Source organism: Microchirus variegatus (assembly GCF_963457635.1).
Source record: "Microchirus variegatus genome assembly, chromosome: 11".
In the NCBI taxonomy this organism is placed as follows: Eukaryota; Metazoa; Chordata; class Actinopteri; order Pleuronectiformes; family Soleidae; genus Microchirus; species Microchirus variegatus.
In genome coordinates, this window is record NC_139812.1 from 19,464,993 (window position 1) to 19,485,703 (window position 20,711).

Sequence of the window (20,711 nt, forward strand, 5' to 3'; positions counted from 1 at the left end):
CACCAGGCATCTTAAATCCAGGGCAGATTTGAATAATAACATGATGACACATTAAAACACTATACTTGGTGATAACTGGATTGTATCAGGTACTTAGTCTTAAGCATTTAGATTTTTTACAGCATTGTAATCCATGCATTTTAGTGGGTATATGCATGACTTTCTCTTTGCCGATTATGTATTCAATCCCATTCTAAACATTAAACAACATGGTCCTTCAATTATTTTCCACCTCATACAACTACATTAAAGGCGCATCATTCCTTTGTTTTTTGTTCACAGCCTCTGCAGTGATTCTGTAGCTTGGTGGGAGACTTTGACCAATCACACAGCTTCTATTGGCTGTTTCATTAAAGCTACTTTGTATACAGTTCTTTCCCAATGCTATAGCAGAGACGCTACAAAGAAACCTACATGAGTCAATATCTGCAGAGTTTCAGATATGAGGAATTAGTTATAATTAATTATGAGAATTATGTTCCTAAAATGTGAGTAATAACCTGTGACTGCTTTTCCAGTAACCCAACCTATTGCATCATATTTGCAACCAAAAACTATTTTCTATATAAATTTAGAATACCATGGACCAATAAAATGAAGGAAATAGAATACATTAGGTCAACTACCTAAAAGGCCTAGTATTAAAAAATGTGACAACTTATGATGAGAATGACAATTGTAACCAAACTATGTAAACTTCCTCTCCAAGGCATAAAATGTCCATCCATTTGGTCTGCTGTAGAAACATTGCAGCTCAAAATGGCTGCCTCCATAAAGCAAGGCCCTTGTCTTGTGTACATATTATGGGCATTTTTAGGCTAAAAAAACCCAAATCTTTATTATTCATTACGCATAATGCAAACAAAATAGCATATTTCTGCCTGTAAACCCTAAATATTACACACTGGTCATATGGAATATTTTGCTGATGATAAAGATCTACATTTTATGTTCTGATATTGAAACAAATTCTAGACAAATTCATTTTAATATTTTCGTAATGGTACTTGTGTTTCTGAACCACTACTCTTCACTTCGCTTTTCTTTCACGATCCCTTGCAAACCCTGGATGTCCCGAATCCACACCCGCCTCCTGTTTGATTGACAGCGTACCGACCAATCAGAGCCAGCGACAAATACTCACAACGCCTAAACGTCAATTCTCATTGGGTACCAACGCCGTATGTCAGTGACGTCAGGACCTTCGTCCAGCCAATAGGTGAATATTTTTCTGTTAAGGATGAGCAACAGGCTGGGCCCAGCACAGCCACCGAAGTTAAAACTGTTTACCTTAGGACGGCGTTTCCAGTGGGAAGCCTTTATGTTTTATTTTGTGTATTTTTAGTTGTAGTGGGTGCAGATATCGGGATATAACTACTTCTACGTTGTTTGATAAAGAATAAGCGGATTTAGGCGAGGTCGTGACATGGATGAAGTACGGCCTAGCAGTGGTGCTCAAGCCCACGGGATGGTGCCGCTGTTTCCTCCGGGACTGCAGGCTATCTACGGGGAATGCCGGCGACTTTACCCCGAGCAAGTCAACCCGCTTCAAGTAACCGCCATTGTTAAATACTGGTAGGTCCACCGTCCTATTGTTGCTGGTCTGACATATCAGTTTGGGCAGTAATGGGCTACAGATATTTAGCCAGATAGCTTAGCTCAAAGCTAACGTCTTAGCCAAGTTACCCCAGGTTCTGCTGTGCAATTAGCAAGTTTGGGAAAATCAGTACCATCTTATACCAGACAGGTTAAAAGTCTGAATTAATCTCATTACGTGTTAACGCGGCGGTTTACTGCAGTACAAAAGAGGAAAAAACTATCTACAACAAGTTATACTTAATCTACCTCTTTGTATTCCTGACTATAGTTTTAAACAATATAACTTTTTTTTATCTACTTTCTTAATCAGTTCTGATTATACTGTTTACCTATCAAGTTATCGTTCTATCTGTTAGGGTTGAAAGATTTGGAGGAAATATATCTGCGATTTTTATTCTAGATATTGCAACTGCTGTTTGATGGTCATATTAACTGTGTAGTACATGAAGCATGACCATCATTGACTATTTTTCAAACATGTGTGTATGAAAATAGAAATACCTTAAGCTTCTGTGATTCTCTAATGGTGTTGATCTATCCATTTTAATATAGCTGATGGGTTTTTTATTCTATTCTTCTTGCAGGTTAGGGGGACCAGACCCGTTGGACTACATCAGTATGTATAGGAATGCGGGCTGTCCTGCTCAGGACATCCAGGAGCATTGGCACTATGTCAGTTTTGGACTGAGTGACCTTTATGGGGACAACCGGGTTCACGAGTAAGTATGTTATTACTGTAACTACTTGATTTCCACTTCCCCATAAGAGTTAAACATACACTTGTATACAAAGAGCTTTCTTGATCACCCTTCATTATTAACTGTGTAAAATGGTATTTATTTGGTACATGCAATTGCTTATGTCAGGGGATAATTAATAGACTATTACCTATTAATCAACACCTCATGAATCTAACTTAATGTTGTGGCATGTATTTTGGGGTTGTTGTTGGTGTTCAAAGGCATTCCGCCTAATCCTGCTCAGCTTCTCAGTTTCAATAATTTCTTCCTTAGATCCATAGTCTTCATCCACAGAAAATGAATCCATGCTTTAGTTTTTGACTTGTGCTGTTGCACAAAGAGGGAGCTAACAACATGTCTGTGTCAGATTCACAGGGGCCGATGGACCCAGTGGGTTTGGTTTTGAGCTCACCTTTCGACTCAAACGGGAGGTGGGGGAGACGGCACCACCAACCTGGCCAGCTGAACTCATGCAAGGCTTGGCTCGCTATGTGTTCCAGTCAGGTGAGAAAATGCAAAAAAAAAACAAAGCAGTATTCATGTTTTGCATGTATGTGTAACTAACATCAGAAGCCACTTAGATGTGTTATCATGTTAAAAACATCTTTGCAACCCTTTTGTGTGAACCTTTTGTGTAAGAATATTGATTTGTGTTATCCATTTAGTTAATATTTGTTTATATTTTTAATGAGTCAATTATTTAACTGTTTTGGTTTTAATAGAAGAGCTATCTTATCTTTAGTGACAATGCCACCCTTTCACATCGTGGTTAAGAAGAATACATGCTTTGTAAAGATAGTGGGGATTTTTACTGATTAAAAAATGATATATTTGTTTTTTCATTTGTCTTTTACTTCTTTTTTTAAATGCATGGTATTTAAAAAGGCACTGTATGCCAGTGACTGAGTGCAGGAGTAATGTGTACACACTGTTCTGCTAAGTACTTCAAATCCCCTCAGTTGTGTATAAAACATACACAACAAAATGTGGTTCAAAAGGGAGGAGGCATTTAAAAGCCACACAGCAAAAAGAAGGCTTTTCTCTCCTGGTTCCTCTCTCTCCACCCAGCCTTTCGCTCTATTCTCCAGCTGGGGTCAATTTGCGCGTGGGTGGGCTGGACCCTCGAGCTAAATGAATGTTGATTCCAGTCCATCTTCCCTCTCACACTTCTCCTGTTATAAATCTAGGCTGGGTGGATGTTACCTCCCAAGCAGTTTCCTCACAAGGAAATATTGATTTTATATATATTTTTTTCCCCCACACTCACTCAGTTGCATTCTCTCGCTGATCTTTGCCCTCTCCTTTCCTGTTCCTGCGTCTTCCCCCCACTAAGTCAAATAATGAAAAGTACGGAATGATGTGCCTCTTAACAACTGGTTGAAGTTTCAAATGCACTCTTGAGTGTTTATTCACGGCTTAAACAGCCCAGTTTGTCCACCCCTGAAATAAATCTGTCCGTTTCATCTTTGTTTGACAGAAAACACATTTTGTAGTGGCGACCATGTATCGTGGCACAATCCGCTGGACAACAGTGAATCTCGTATTCAGCACATGCTGCTCACAGAGGATCCACAGATCCAACCAGTTCATACACCTTTTGGCTCAGTGAGCTTTCTCCAGGTGAGTTCAAATATAACTTACTATATCTGACGGCTAAATTAAAGCCAACACTGGGCATCCATACTGTGCTTGGATTGAGGGAAAAGAAAGTCCAGAGTGTCTTCTGTAGACATTTCCCTTCAATCCCACACCTCTCCCTTGCAGCCCCAAATTATACCACACCAATCAAAATCAACAGGTAATGGCTGCAGACCACACCCCTCATGCTTTTGCATTGTATCTTATAGATTGTTGGTGTATGTACGGAGGAGCTACAAGCAGCTCAACAGTGGAACGGCCAGGGTATTTTGGAGCTGATGCGTGGAGTCCAAATGTGAGTAAATCTGTGTATTATTGTACACATGAGTACACACTTGCATACATATGTATTTGTTTCTTAAATTAGGCTACAACTTAACCCTATATGTCATTGACGAGAAACAAACATGTTGGGAGAAAGAGAGTTGTTGTTCATGTATTAACTTTGTGTTGGTAACTAATGTTGATGATGGTCCTCTTGTGCAACAGAGCTGGTGGCCCTTGGCTCATCACAGACATGAGGAGAGGAGAGACAATTTTTGACATTGATCCACACCTACAAGTAAGGCTTTATCAATTTCTCACACTCACAATAGAGTATATTAATGGAAGGTGGTGTGAGTAGCACATGTATGGCCCTCTTCAAACTTGGCACAAACATGCATCTTAGGTGGATGGCTAAAAGAATATTCACATACAAAGTTGAAGAAAATAGAGTGGGTTTATTTCCCATTGTGTGTAGTAAAAAAGTATATTTTTCTCTGGAGAGTGTGATTATATTGTTTTGTACATAATAAGGTGATTTTCAGCTTTGCAGTTGCAGATATGAGCTGTTTCCAACACATGCTACGTTTCTTTGATGATGTAATAGTCCAAAATACAAACTATTAAATTGCAGCTCTTGTGTTTTGCTGATTACGATGTTTAAAATTGCACTATGTGCAATTTGAGGCCTGGAGGGAAAAACGAGTACTTTCACGCCTGCAAAGGATTCTAGTTAAGGAGACAGTGCTTCAGTTTGGCTAATGTTATGGTCATGTTAATGTGGTCATAACCTCTGGATGTGGAAGTTTAAGTTCTTTAAAGGAAACCGATTCAAATACAAGATTTATGGAATAAAGAAAGGATTTTTTTGTCTGTATGTAGCGATGGCTGAAGAACATCTGGCCTGCAGGCATTATACAGCCACAAAGTATGATCAACAGCCATAAGGGACAAAGTAACTCAAATACAGAACCTGATGTTTAGTGCCTCCTGCTGGTTCATCTTTATGGATATGTCTTGTCTTCATGGGTTACCTTAGGCAAGTTCTCTGAGTTAGTGTTAATGATTGCGTATATGTCTTGCTCATCTAAGCAGGAGAGAGTGGACCAGGGAATTGAGACAGAGGGTTCTAACCTTAGTGGCGTCAGTGCCAAGTGTGTGTGGGACGATTTGAGTCGACCGCCAGAGGACGAGGAGGACAGCCGCTCCATCTGCATAGGATCGCAGCCACGCAGGCTCTCAGACAAAGGTAGGCTGAGTCCTAAAGGAAAGGAAATAGTCAAATCCTTACAGGCCCAGAGGATTTAAGAAGGGTTAAACATTCTCTGTGTCAGCAGTTCATGATGAGCTAACTCTTTGTTGATCTTTGTGCTTTGACAGACACAGAGCAGATCAGGGAGACTCTGAGGAAAGGACTGGAGTTTAACAGTAAAGCAACACTACCACCCATCAGCAGCCAGAGGCAGAGCCATGAGAGACCTCAGTGAGTCTTCCTCCCACACACACACACACATTAACAGGGGATTAGCACACCAGCACAGGTTACACCAGGATAACTCCCTCCGCTGAGGGTAGTGACTCAGTGCTATCGACATCTGAACTGTTATCACCATTGTTTCTCGGAAACCGGTATAGTTTGGTCATTTGTCACTATCCTGTTGCATGCTCGCTGGAAATCCTCACATCTTGCACATAAAGACAAAAGCCAAGAGGCTCAATTGTATTGTTTGGGACTTCCTTACTTACGTTTTCCTTGTACCTTTCTTCTCTCTTCTTTGTCCGTTTTTCAGGAGTAGGAAGGACAGTTTGGAGAGCGAGAGTTCAGCGGCCATTGTTCCACATGAGTTGGTGCGAACACGTCAGCTGGAGAGCGTCCATCTGAAATTCAACCAAGAGTCGGGCACATTGCTGCCGCTCTGCCTGCGGTAACGGCGCTCTCTCCCACACCCACACTTCATGTTTTGATGTCTGTAAGATAAACCGATAAAGAATAGTCTAAATTATGTGGCCAAATGTCTAAATAAAACAGAACAGAATGAACAAGACTGAGCTTATATAATATGAACTGTCCTCTATGTCAATATGGAAGACTTTTACAAACATTTTAGCGGGAATTTGTAAAATGTTTAATTTTCCCATAGTCCCCAAAAATGTATATTTTTTACCAGTATTGCACACTCCTAATGTAGGGCAGAGAGGACAGATGAACATGACCACACAAATTGAAAATAGTGTGCCCATTTGGTGGTCAGTGTTGCTAGTTTGTAAATTCAAATGAGGAAACGCAACATTAAATTAACGCTGATTATCACTAGCGCTGCAATGATTTATTGATTACTAAATTAAATAACAAGATAACAAAGAAATAATTAAAACGGAATCATTTTGGTTTGTGGACAAAACAAGACATTTGAGAGCATCATCATTTCCAGGTTAAGTAAACACCGATCATCTGGACTCAGTTATTTGGGAAAATACTCAACAGATTAATCAATTATGAAAATAATCTCTAAAATTGCAGTCCTAATTATAATATTTAACACAAAAATGTGTTCTAAAGTTGTCATCTTTAACAGAAATTCTTTGAAAAAGCTTGCCAATAGAGAGAGAGGAGAGTAGTTATAGCTTAAGATGAATATATGAAATAACCATTTGTACATCATACTCTTCTTTGTTTAATCTTTAATAGGGGCCGGTTGCTCCATGGGAGACATTTCACTTATAAAAGTATCAATGGCGACACAGCCATTACGTTTGTGTCCACTGGAGTTGAAGGAGCTTTTGCTACTGAAGAGCATCCGTATGCAGCTCACGGCCCCTGGCTCCAGGTATAGACACACAGATTCACACACACAAATCACAGATTTCACCATGTAGGGCTTTCATATTTAATGCACATATTGGACTGCTTGCTCTTTCTATTTTAGATATTGTTGACTGAAGAGTTTGTGGAGCAGATGCTTGGGGATTTACAGGAACTCAACACTCGCGAGGAGGTCAGTTAAAAAACCCCTGCTTTTAACTCCACTTTTCACTTTCTGTTCTGTTCGAGTGCTGATATATTTAACCTGGTTTACCCTTTCACTTTGTACAGACAAAGTTACCAAAGGAGTACAGTTGGCCGGAGAAGAAGCTGAAGATCTCTGTCCTACCAGATTCTGTGTTTGATAATCCATTGCAGTGAAGCAGAGGTGTTTAATCTCGAAGCAAATGCCATCATAAAAATACCAAAAACTGCAACATTTCCAAGGTGGGCCACCATGAACCGGAGCAATCCCAGAGCATGCAGCAACTCCAGGGAACCATGCAGATATGTAGTTCCCACCATGGACGGCCTGAGACTGATTCATGTGTGAAACTGATCTACTGGATGATGTAAAGACCTTTTGGCTGTTCCTGCATTCTCAAAACTATGGTTTACAATACGAGAGACTATTGAAAGTGTTAAATCAGCTGCAATCCAGCCTCGTCCAGGTGGTTGAATGGTTAAAAACAATCATAGGTGACACATTTGCTGTTGGACAAAACAGGATGTTGTCATTCCTTAAGCAAGGAAGGCCTGCCAGGTCACAAATGCATTTGAGCATGCATCCTGTGATCACCAGACGTGACATCCCGAGTAATGGCTGCGCTGCAGTTCTCAGAAACTAGTTCTATTTATTCCAGTGGCCTTAGAAGTGACAGAAAATCCACGTCGAACCTTTTTTTGTTGTGGTTTTTCTTTTTAACCTGAGCTGATGTGTGTAGTATTTGCAAATGCTGGACATTTTCTTCTTGTGCGTTTGTGGTCATACCAAAGTTATAACTCTGTGTCTTAAATGTGTCATGGACCCGTCATAAATGACATGACAGGCTTTTCAAAAATAACCAATTCAGTTCAGAGTTGTTTTTTTGTTTTTTTAGATATTTGCCAAATGCTGCTGGTATAACCACATTATTCCCTTGTGTCATGAACATGGCTCCTCTATATGTGTAACGTCTTCTTACAGTTTTGTTTGTTTTTCATGCTGAATGATGCATGTTTTAGAGTAATGAAATTACATCCTTCAAGTCTGTCGTCACATGTCTCGTCTCCAGTGGAAAGTGAAACGTAAAATGTGTTTTTGATAAGTAGGACCTGCTGGGAGTAGAATTCTTCAGTGCCTTGTGTTGAAAAGGACCACGCATTCTGTCGACTCTTGCCCTCAGATCCCGGACTGTTAGGACTCTGCTGCATTCATTGTCTTTTTCTGACGCCGTCAGTGCATTCCACGTGAACGCCAAAACAAAGAGAAGACTACTTCTCTTTTTTTTCTTCAAAAGTGTACTTTTATTTTTATTTTTTTTTAGTAAGTATTTTTTTGTAATTTCTATCTTATTGATTGAACTGGTTGATTGTAATCCCAAGTGCATTAAAGAGTGTAGATATTTACACAAATAAAGCTGGAACACAACTAATGCAGGAATACAGAGAAACGGTTTCCATGAGAATAAAGTACTGTATCTGTCTTTACAGTATGCCTAACTTCACAAAACGCTATCGGAACGATTGTGGAAGTTTTGAGATGTACATTTGTGAAAGTGTGTTGAAAAGGTTTCCTTGTGGACTGCTAGAAATCCCTTTAGTAATTGATAATCAGTTTAATAATAAAAGTAAATGACACAGCTGTTTACTTATTTGTATTTCATATGTTGCCTAAACACTTTCTCATGTTTCAATTGGGAGTTTTTCCTAATTTGTTGCCATGGTTTCTTATTTGTATTTTTTGCATTTGTACTTTTATTAATCCCCATAGGAGGATTTCTGTTTTCTGCATTTAACCCATCCTCTATAAGTAGTCCTGTATAAAGTACATTAAAGGGACACTTTTCTGACATATGTACTTCAGTTTTAGAAGTATTAAGAAAGTGAGGAGTTAGGATTTAGCATACATACAGAGTAGCATACTACTCTGTATGTATGGGGGCCAATGCGCATCTATTGTGGTCAAGAGAGAACAAAAAGTGTGGGGGAAAAAAAACAACTGTTGACAATATTGCATCATGATATCCTACGTATACTTAATACTATTTATGAAGCAAAATTAATGTATTAATATAAAAAAACGACATTTATTTTAAATTACATAAAAAATAGTGTGGACTGCCATTTGTGGCTTAGGCCCTAACAAGTGTATTTATATATGTAATTGAATGTTGTATATGATACATTTAATAATGGGATAATAATGACCAAATGTCTTATTATTACTGTTATAAAAACATTGCTAGCAAACATATATTATATTCTATCACCTCGCTGGCAGCTGTGCCTCCGTTACACACTATATCATTATAACGGGGGGCCGCATGTCATAGATTGGGGGGCTACATGTGGCCCCCGGGCCGCCAGTTTGAGACCCCTGCTCTATATAAATACAGACCATTACCAACTATACAGTAACAATGTATTTGCACTTTGTTTAATTACAATAATGTATTTTAGAGAGAAGGTTTGGGGGTCACTGGGGTTCAGGTGCCTTGCTCTGGGGTACTCCAGCCAGCGCTGGACCAAACTAACTGGCAACCCACTTGTTTACAAGCCAAGTTCCTTTAAATGCACCTTAATATATACTCTTTTGTGGTCTTATTAGCTTTCGTTGTTGCTCTTTTCTCATGTCCTAGTATGCTTTGTTTGCCTTTGTGTTTTCTTCTTCACTCATTATATTATTCAGTGACAGGTGCACATGCGCAGTCTCTCCGGTAGAGTTCGCTGTGACCGTTCGTTTCGCCCACCCCCTCGCCCGGAGCTCCTCCCCCGGAGCTCCTCCCCCTCCGTCTGTGCACCGACTCTGTGCCGGGTCACGTTACCGAGGAGAGAGAGAGAGAGAGTCCGTGTGAATTCACTGAGCTCCTTCCCGTCGAGTCACAAGCTCCTTGCACTTTCGACTGAATATTAGTCAGAGTTGACGGGAAAGCGGAACCAGTCAGACGACACAGCCGGGGGAGTCTTTATTAACCAGCACCGAGCCCAGTGTGGAGGACACACACACACACACAGCCGTAATCTAAGCACAAGAGCCGGATGGATTTAAGAGTCTGCCCACGACATGGACATTGAATAATAACAGGTAACATTGCTGCTGTTGTTGTTGTTGTTTCTGTTAAAATAACACATCTGCCATGTTGTGTTAGTGCTGTCTTTACAGAGGACAAGAATGTCCTCGCCCTGAAAAGAAAAATGTCAGTGTGACATTTTTATGAGATAAGAGTAAGACTCGAGTAAAGTTCCAGTTTGCGTTTGTTCCTCGAGTTTGTCACAGTTCGTATAGAAAAGGACTCGATTCACTTTTTCGTTTTGATGAAAAGATGATGAACTTGCCTACGGAGAACCGCCCGAACCCGTTTCCGTGGGTTGTCCGGAGAGTCTGTCCAGTCCGTGGGAACGCAAATGTCCACAGAAGTAGCTCCAGAGATTCTTCTGCCAACTCCCCCAGTATAATCTTCTCTCTGAGCCTTTTAATACAACTGTCGATTAAGATTATTGTGGTCTAGGTTTGGGTTCTGGACCTAAAACTCACTGGATATTACCCAGAGTTCATGTCTTTAAAGATACTGTGGAGTTTTTCCTCACATTATCCAGAGTTGGATCTCCAGAGGACATTTGTGTTCACACATTAAGCCCCTGTGGACAATCTCTGCAGTTCATTGCATGACTGAAAAGCAGCTTTGGTTCTCAGCTTGAACATGTACCATGCTTCTGTGCCATTTCTGACTTGACTTGATCTCCTTGTCATCACGCAGTATCCGTTTTGAGTCCAGACGGAAGAAGCCATGGATGCGAGCTGGAAAAACTCCTTGGAAGAGGAGCTCCTGTGTCCCATCTGCCTGAACGTCTTCGAAGAACCAATCCAGCTGCCGTGCAAGCACAACTTCTGCAAGACTTGCATCTCGGAGGCCTGGTCCGGTGTCATCAGCACCGGTATCCGCTGCCCAGAGTGCAACCATGAGTACAACCAGAAACCCACGCTGGACAAAAACTTCAAGCTCGCCAACATCGCCAATCGATTCAACGCACTGAACTCGGAGAAGGCCCCCGCCGTGCTACAGTGCGTCCTCTGTAGACGAGGCCCCCCGCTGCCTGTGAGGAAGGTCTGCCTGCGCTGCAAGGAGCCCTGCTGCCAAAGCCACGTCCACATGCACCTACAGCAGCCGTGCGCGGCCCCGGGACACCTGTTAGTGGACGCTGACGAGCTGAGCGCCTGGACCTGCCCCACGCACGAGGAGTACAGGATACTGCACTGTGAGGAAGAGCAGGTGGCTCTGTGTCCTCTGTGCTGCATCTCCCACTGCTCTAAAAAAAGACACCCAGTCCGTGATGTGGATGCGAAACATATACAAGTGCAGGTAGATAAATCGCTCTCACGCTTTTACGGTATCTTCCCTGTATCTGTAGGAGACGGACAAAAGAATGTGTCTGGTTTTTATTTGTATTTCAAGGAAGCAAAGATTTGTTTTTCCTTTGGTTCACCAGAGTAGAAAGGATTTAATCTTTTGCGAAGGCAGACATTCAGGGGAGACGGACAGACCACGTCACACACTGTTTTATCTGCTTACGTTTGGAACGTTTTGAGGGACGTTTGAGGACTCCAGGCCAAAGAGGCCTACGTTGACCCACTTTAGGTTCAAGCTTAAATAATTGCGTTCCGTGTTTTAAACCTTGGTGCTCTGAAATTGTGAAGCTTTTGGTTGCAACCTTGTGACGCGAGGCCTTTTAGGGGGTTTTCAAACAACGTGTTGTTCAAGTCTCCTCCTGTACATAGCTGATTATAAAATTTAAGGGGGTTTTCACTCAATTGTAAGTGCTTTGGACTAACATAGTCGGCCTTTTTCTAGCTTCTTTTGTTGTGGTGGGGGCAGTTGCCTCTCCTGCCAACCCTATTGCAACATCCTGTCTCTAGCACCCCCTTCCCATACTGCCACACCTTCACATGAGTCACCCCATGCTTTGGGGCAAGTACTGTGACTGTGATGTAATCTATTGCACATCATCCACCGGAGATAATATCCTCTGAGCGCACGTGTGCTTGGACCCACATGTACTCAGGGATTCAGAGACTTATCAGTGTAGCGACATATTACGGCGCTTTTCCACCACGCAGTTGTAGCGCGGCTTTTCCACGGTTAGCAATAGCGAGGTTCCAACGCGAGCTGAGGCGATACTTAAATGTGACGTCGATGTTACAGCTCTATTGGTCATGAGCGCGACGTCCGACACAGGAATCGAACCGGTTATTCTTCCTCCTCTCATAATTTCCGCCAGGCTCTACACCAACAGGTGCAAATACTGCCCTCTACTGGGAGAATGTTTCTTCCCCGCAGTTCAAAGTTCTTCAACACAGTTTCGAAGTTTTAACTCTGAATTTATGGTGTTCCTAGGTGTTGTTAAGTGTTCAAAAAAGGGGGGGGAAATCGTGCAGATTCGACTTGTGTCAGCCTACCTGACAACAAGTGAATTATGACCTGCCTTCGTTGGCCTCCAACGGCAGGATGTGTGCCTTGCTTGAGGCAAACCGGTCATGCCTTTGTCCACCCACTGCATTTCCCTCAGTTCTACACTTAATTCATATTTCACTTGACGTCTGTGTGTGTCAGTTGCATGGTTTGAACAACCTCCCACACTGCCGTTTTATTTGTGAAAGGGCGGAGTGAGAATTTTGAGCATGTGCAGCAGTGCCTTGTTGTATGGATGCAACGATTGCATTATTCCAGTTGGGGAGAGTCACAGAGACATTTTCTCCTGCGAGTAGATCACTACGTTTCAAATTGATGGAAGTCTTTGACGCAAACTGTTGCTCTGGTGGAGAGCTATTATTGGGACAAAAGATGTTTGTTCAGCCCTTTCCACAGCTGCTCTCTCTCTCCACACACACACCAACTTTTCTTTTCTTTCACAACTGTATGTGTGACGGTAAAAAGGAGTTATCCAGGAGTCAGAGTTCCTGAGTTCTTCATCCTTCTCGTGCGCCGTAACACTGATAAACGTGGCAGCAGCCGTCTCTGCAGGTCATTTGATAAATTCATTTAATTCCTCAATGTGACTTACTGAGAGTTTGTTCTCCGCTGCAGAGCCGTGGTCTATTTGGTGAAAGGATTTGAAATTCCCCTGGCAGCACTCATGTTGTTTTTTTCTGGAAAAAAAACAAAGGGCAAAAAGCCAGATTCAGATTCAGAGACTGTAGCCATGTTCTTATCTACGGTTATTTTGGCTCTCACAGTAGACTTTCGCAGTAACCCTTTGCAGGTGAGCTGTCATTTTTGGGATGAGGAAGGACGAGTAATGGGATAGTGATAGTGTCGTACGTGAGACAGGCAAGAGGAGGAGGAGGAGGAGCCCTCCACCCACACAACCTCACCTTGGTTTTCTCAGGCATCTCAGCAGGAAACGGTCGTTCATGGAGGCTCGGCTGTTTGCAGTTTCTTGTTGCCGGGGTGGAGTGAGTCAGCTCCCCAGAATGCTGAGGGCAGTCCATTGACTTCAGGCGTGGGTAATAGTTGTTAGTTGATTGTGAAAGATGCTCTCTGTTCATTGAGCCCCGAGGCTCCTCATTTAAACACGAACTTCCTGGCACACCATGGGCGTCTGGATGCCTAAACGGGACAGTAGGGAAAGTGATCATTGGTGGGTTTAATCTCGATAAAGGTAGGCTTTCATGCCGCTGCAGAGAGAGATCAGCGGGTCATGCGACGTTCTCTGCCGCCTCTGAAACGGGGGGAATTGGAGGAAACCGGGCAAAAACGAGGTTGCGCTGAGGCATTTTTGGCAGAGCAAAGCTGCTGCCATTATGAACAGCCAAGTCACATAGAGGGCTTCATGTAATGCTTCACAGCAGTGACCCAGAACAGTCACACCGAAGTTCTCCTAATAGTAGCACAGGGTGTGTACAGGGCGTGTACGATTGTGATTATTAATGTAATGTGCAGCAAGCAATATGTGAAAAACTGGATGTAACAAGAAACACTGCCAACTAATTAGGCTCTGTGTGAGTTTGGGCAACCTCTGTACCACATTAGCACATTATCAGAGTAGTTGAAAAGAGCTGTGAAGCCTCTCTTTATATGCAGTGAATGTTGTGGAGATGTATTACAGGTGTGGGACGTGCCAAAGGAATAAGGTGCCACTGCTGATTTGATCAAAAATGGGACTCGTTTTGACAAAGTTCTGTCATTGTTCTAAAACAGCGGTGTCAAATTAATTTTCTCTGAGGGCCACATCAGCATAATGGTTACCCTCAAAGGGCCAGATGTAACTGTCATACAGAATAAATGTAACCAAATATAATGTAAAATAAAGGTAACTACTCCGTAACATATTGCTAAATAACGTTCTGTATATATTACTTATTCAAGTTACAAATATGATGCATTATAGATGTAACCCGATGCCGTCGCTTTGCGGGTAACGCAATCGCCATGCATTGTGGGAAATGTAGTTTATGGTCAACGCACGCCTTAAAGCAGCATAGACCTATTTTAACACAGATTTTTAAGACCAATTTACCACTCACGGGCCACATAAAATGACGTGGCGGGCCACATCTGGCCCCCGGGCCTTGAGTTTGACACGTGTTCTAGAAGGAACCACCACCTCCTAAGGTGCACAAAAAGTGAATGCATGTAATGCTAAGTGCTATAATCTATCAGATGATTTGAACAGTGTCTACATGTTTCTACTTGACAAATGACCGTCCTTCCCCCTCCTCTTTCTTTCTTTCTTTGGTACACATTCATCACGCTGGTCGAACATAATACAAACAATTCGGTATTCAGGGAGACGCCACAGACTTGAGATTCCAGGTGATTGAAATGCAGTCAACAACCCTGTGCTACATCAACGTTTGATCACAGGTCACACATTCATAATGATGATTCGATTAAGACGAGTCTTCAGCCCACACATACAAATGCTGATTCTCGCTCACGTCCCATTACATGTTGTTGCATGGATTTGGTTACACTGTTTGAATAAATGTGGTCCAAAGATAAATAATCTGGTAGAATAAAGTAGCGTGAACAGTCAACACAGCGATGTTTATGTTTGCTATAAACATAGATTAGTTGGTGACATGGACTGGGCCACATTGGACTCCATGTAGAACCAAAAAAGGAGAGTGATATTGGGCTATTGGATGTGCCAGAGATACAGTACGTCTCCAAACAAATGCTAATGTTGGTTCGAGTCTGCGGCATGTGAGTTATTGGACCCATTATTTCTAACACATTCACTAACATTATGTTTACTTTGGCTTTACTGATTTATTTTATACTGCTTTATCAGTATAAATGCTAAAGTGCACTCTTTTTTTCCCCTTTATGGTTTAATTACTGCCAAAGTTCCTTTCACAATTAAAGTCATTTAAAATTGTGAAAGAGAACTTATGGAGGCAGAATTATAAAGGAGCATTTTTTACCAATTGAAGCAAAAACAACTGCCACAAACAAGGTTTTTAAAGTAAAAATGCTGTTAAAAAGAGCATTTTTTGCTGTGATGTGTAACCAACCCATTGTTTTGAAAATAAAAGTCTGGGTGTGTTAATAAACATTATAAAGAAAGTGTAATTTCAACTGTGAGGACGTCGCGGGCCGGATAAAACTGGTTCACGGGCCAAATCTGGCCCCCGGGCCTTATGTTGCCCATGTGTGTCCTTTTATTGTTTAGTTTCAGGAACTATATGGTATCGTATCGTATTCCCAGAAAGGCTGTAATTCCACTTTGGCCAAAAACTCCGTGGCCAGCCAGTTGTTGTACATAAGGCTCCGTGAAAGTTGTCAGCAGCCGGAGAGAGGGCCGCTGTTGCTATGATACCGCTCTGTATATACCTCGAAAGTTGCTCACTAGAGACTGCAGGAATGTCATCATTCTCCCCTTCTGTGCTTCAAACTTTCTTTGACACGGAGGCAAAGGCAAACAAAAGAGGGGAGTCACGCTTGTGGCCAAACGTTAAGGCGCAGAGGAGTCGTGTGACGCCGCGGCCCGATCGTTCTCACGCGCGAGACATGGTATAAAAACATGTATATGAGGCTTTGTTGCCACAACAGCAAGTTTTCTCTTACGAGAGCTTTTTTTTTTTTTTTTTGGTAATCAGAGACAGTTCATGAAAACCACACCTGCACCTCCCCCTGACTGTAAATTGGTTATAGCTGTAAATGGAGGATTGTATTTCCTGGATGTTTTACTGGCTTGTTGTCGTCTGATTTAGCCCAAAGAGGAAGCTACCTGGTGGCTGTTGATGGGAGCGTAAATTTAGAAACAATCAGAGATGGATTTGTGCCGTTCTCTTTGCCTCTGCTACTGCTCCTCTAATAGATCATTGTTTTGGCTAATCAGGTTTGTGGACATGGTTGTCAGATTTACACTACCGGTCAAAAGTTCGGGCTCAATTAGCTCACTTATTTTAGAAGTAAAAGCACTTGTTTTCCCAATGAATATAACATTAAATGAATCAGAAATACACTCTATACATTGTTAATGTGGTAAACGACTATTCTAGCTGCAAACGTCTGGTTGATCTCCGCCAAGGAGTTATATGTTATTGCGGAGTTTGTCTGTCTGTTTCATAAGCAACATAACTCGAAAAGTCATGGACGGATTTGGATGACATTTTCAGCAAATGTTTGCATTTGGACCCGGAACAAGTGATTACATTTTGAGCGTGATCCGTGGGGGGGAGGTCTGCGGTCTCCGAGTGCTTTTCTAGTTTTTAACAGTTTTGCTGGTTCTCTGACGAAGGACAAAATTATCATTATTTCTAATCTTGTCAATGTCTTGACTATATTTTCTATTCGTTTTGCAACTCTTTTTCTGAAAAAAAGTGTGACTTCAAACTTTCTCTTCTTTGTTATCTCTGTGCAGGCCATGCTAATGAAACAGCAAGGCAAACTGGAGGGTCGTGTCCAGATCATAGATGAGCAGATCACCAAGCTGGAGACGGACGGGACGATGATGAAGGTGCGGCGCACACGTATATCCCTCACAGAGAGACAGTTTTTTTTGGCTAAGCCACTCTGTGACGTGCAACAATACAGGAAGTGTTGCGCCTCCAGGATTTATTCTGCAACTCTCTCTCTCTCTCTGCACAGGACGCAGTGTCTGAACTGAAGGAGCGTGTGAGAGCCCAGTATCAGAGGATGCATGCGCTGCTGGAAGCCAAACAGGCCGAAGCCATGCAGATGCTGGAGAGCACACGCACCATGTACGAGAGGAGAAACTCCCATCAGGCGCTGCAGCTCAAAGACCGCCGTCACGAGACGGAGAAGCTTCTGAGCATGATACAGACGTTGTTCCAAAGAGCAGAAAGCATCAACTGTGTAAAGGTAAAAAAAAAAAAGCACAGTCTGTACAGTCACACAAATAGAAGTTAGGAAGTCGCGTTTGAGCGTTCAGCAGATTTGAAAGAACACAAACTGCATTCTCATATACAGATCTCATTTGCACCGACGTGTGAACACACCCAACAGCATTGTTAGTGTGTGTTTTTTTTTCTTCTTCTCAAAGCAAGTGAAGCTGTAAGTGGGAGGTTAAAAGGGTGCAGATGCTGCATCTGGAGTGACACTTGTGTCTTATTGTCTCATTTTTCAGAATACAAAACCGTACAAGCTGCTACTAGACAGGTAAGGATTGTTGGTTTCTTTCTATTCAGTGCACAACATTTTATCACGTCTGGAAGTGCGCGGAAAACTCTCAAGCGTTTCAGGGTTTAACATCTGTTTCGTTTTCAGGTCAAACTCACACCTGAGTAGTGCCATCCCTCCGGTCAGACTGGGCCAGATCAGCTCTCATGACTTGCTGTCAGACCTTTCAGTGAGAGAGAAGGAGTTGAGAAAAACCCTGGAAGGTAAGAAAGAAATGCAAAGAGTCACGAAAGATGAGAGGAATGCGGATTGTAAGATATTTAACAGGTTTTTTTCTTTAGGGCCCGAGCTATACTTTATGTGTCATTCGTCCATTTCTGTCGCAGACCGCTAGCTCGCCACAAGCTAGAATCCACGCACACTGTACACCTGCTCCGCTTAGCAGAACAGTTCCAGAAAATAGAAGTAATCATGGACATTAGCTTCAGGTTATATGAGAAAGTTCGCTGGGCCGCATGCACAACTGCACACTCAAATATTACAAGGACGCACACTACTGTTCAAAAGTTTAGGGTCACTTAGAAATGTCCTCATTTTTGAAGGAAAAGCATTTTTTTCCCCAATGAATATAACACCAAATGAATCAGAAATACACTCTATACATTGTTAATGTAGTAAACGACTATTCTAGCTGCAATATGTAATATATATTGTTGCATATACAGTATATATTGCATATATATATATGCAATATGGAATATGTACATATGTGTATAGAGCCAATTTCTCCACTGTTCTAATGGTACATTGTGTTTGCTAATCGCGTTATAAGGCTATTGAATGATTAGAAAACCCTTGTGCAATTATGTTAGCACAGCTGATTCTGGTTCATTGACGAAAGCTTGAAGGGCAAAATATTTTTTTTTTTTTAAATCCTTATTTCTAATCTTTTCTATTCATTTTGCAACTCTTTTGATGAATAAAAGTGTGAGTTTTAATGGAAAACACAAAGAAATTGTATAGGTGACCCCAAACTTTTGAACGGTAGTGTACAAAAGAGGGCAAAGCTCACATGCATGGAATAATAGAGTGACACAAAGGTTCGATTAGTAAATATAGAGCTTAGCTTGTAAGTAAGACCCGGCCCGTATAATATATAATATAATATAAATATAATGTCATCCGGTTTAACCATTATCTCCATCTGCTCCTTTCCTGGTTTCTATTCTCAGAACCGTTCAAAGAGGCTACCATTCTTGAGTTTTTCCAGCCTCAGAGCAGGTCTGCTGGCTCCCAAACAGACAACCGTTCAGTACTAAAGAAAAGGAAATGCAGCATAAGCTTCGTGGAGAGCGACACCGAGAACTCCACGTCCCAGGATCATCTGCACTCCAGCGGCAAAAAACCCTTCCTCCACCGTGCTTTATCCATGTACTCCACTGAATTCCTCTCCCAAAATCCTCACGCTGGCCCTGGCCATAGTCAGCCCCTTGACCCTCCAGCCCATCCAGCTGTGGTTCTTGGATCCTCCTCTAGCCAACACTCAGGGACCCTTTTCCCCTCCTCCCACTTCCCCGGTGGAGGGGCCTCGACACAAGCCATGTACGAAGGGCGCAACGTCCTGATGTGCACACAGAATAACTGCTGCTACTCCAGGGCCTCAGCCGCCCGGGTCCAGCCTCCGTACCCAGCGTCGGACTCCTTCCCCTCCAGGACCTCTCAGGAGTTTCCTGCACATGTCCCACTATCTGCGAGCCAGCCACTGCAGCATTATCCCATCAGAGGACTGATGGAAACCTCCCAGACTGCCAGGCACCCCGACTTCTACAGTCCGTATGGACAGTCTTTAGACAGACTGGTGTTTTAAACGAGTAATAAACCAGACAAAAATAGAATTTTCTCTTTTGTTCATTTCCATTTTGGTTAAGACAGATGTTGTTCACCTCCCCTCTCCCTTTACTACCCTATTTAGGGAAACCATGCCCTGTAAAGTTTTGCAGCTTCCTGAATCACTGTCACAGCAGTCGTTTGAAAGCAAAGTTGGTATTTTCTTTTTGTTATATTGTATTTATTTTGTGTTTTAATTTGACTGGAAGTGCTAATGTGAAAGCAGTGAACTCAAAACACGACATATCCTTCATTACAAATCCCGACATGGGATTCCAGAGACTCTAGTGCCTAAAAAGACTCTTGATTATTTCCTGTTTGCGGCTGAAAGTGAGCAGGGAGCCTCCCTGTGCGCTCCAAAGTCCATGTGGCTTTTAAAAACACACACTGGGCTACGACTGCTTGTCAGGTTTTTCATGGATTTTTTTTTTTTTTATACAAGATAATAAATAAACCAAAACCAGTGAAAAACACTGAATAAACAAGCATATTGAATTATACTTGTGTGCTGCATTTAAAGCATTGGCTCGCAGAATTGAATGTAACCTTTTATGTCAGGTGATAGATTTACTATTTTAAAAACCTATTTTATTATAGTCTGAGGTCTGAGGACATCGTAATGTGACTTGTTTGAAGAAAGAGGTTTTACGGGTTTGACTCACTGGGCTACAGTTGAAAATGCTAGAGCTTCCTGTAAAAACAGAAAGAAAGAAAGAAAGAAAGAAAACACACAAGTTATTTCAGTGCATCCCACCCTGAAATTCACCAAGCGGCTATTCATAGTTCAAGGCTCGTAGATGGAAAAGATAGACAGAGACTGGGCGACCGCACGATTGGGATCTGCTGTGTATAGAGGGAAATCTCGGAACGCGCTTGTTTGGACAGTGCGCCGTTCACTCCCTTGTCAACATCCTGGTCTCTGGCAAAGTCTCATCCCTTTTTTTCATCTAATTATTGGAGCTGGTTGTCAAGTTAGGTCAGAGAACAGGAATA

At 42.1% G+C, this 20,711-nt stretch overlaps 2 protein-coding genes across 2 annotated transcripts; both read left to right on the forward strand.

The window, feature by feature from the left end:
- Positions 1-1,266: 1,266 nt before the first annotated feature.
- Positions 1,267-8,735, forward strand: sufu (suppressor of fused homolog). The gene is made up of 12 exons (XM_083898151.1): positions 1,267-1,575; positions 2,184-2,318; positions 2,707-2,843; positions 3,817-3,959; positions 4,187-4,272; positions 4,467-4,539; positions 5,334-5,490; positions 5,622-5,724; positions 6,032-6,166; positions 6,931-7,069; positions 7,169-7,237; positions 7,336-8,735. Exons 1-12 carry the CDS (start codon positions 1,427-1,429, stop codon positions 7,423-7,425), a joined length of 1,416 nt encoding a protein of 471 aa, XP_083754277.1. The 5' UTR covers positions 1,267-1,426; the 3' UTR covers positions 7,426-8,735.
- Positions 8,736-10,188: 1,453 nt separating this feature from the next.
- On the forward strand, positions 10,189-19,698 carry trim8a (tripartite motif containing 8a; the record flags this gene model as incomplete). The annotated part of the gene is made up of 7 exons (XM_083897414.1): positions 10,189-10,330; positions 11,004-11,606; positions 17,113-17,208; positions 17,340-17,573; positions 17,839-17,870; positions 17,979-18,094; positions 19,064-19,698. Exons 2-7 carry the CDS (start codon positions 11,034-11,036, stop codon positions 19,696-19,698), a joined length of 1,686 nt encoding a protein of 561 aa, XP_083753540.1. The 5' UTR covers positions 10,189-10,330; positions 11,004-11,033.
- Positions 19,699-20,711: the final 1,013 nt, after the last annotated feature.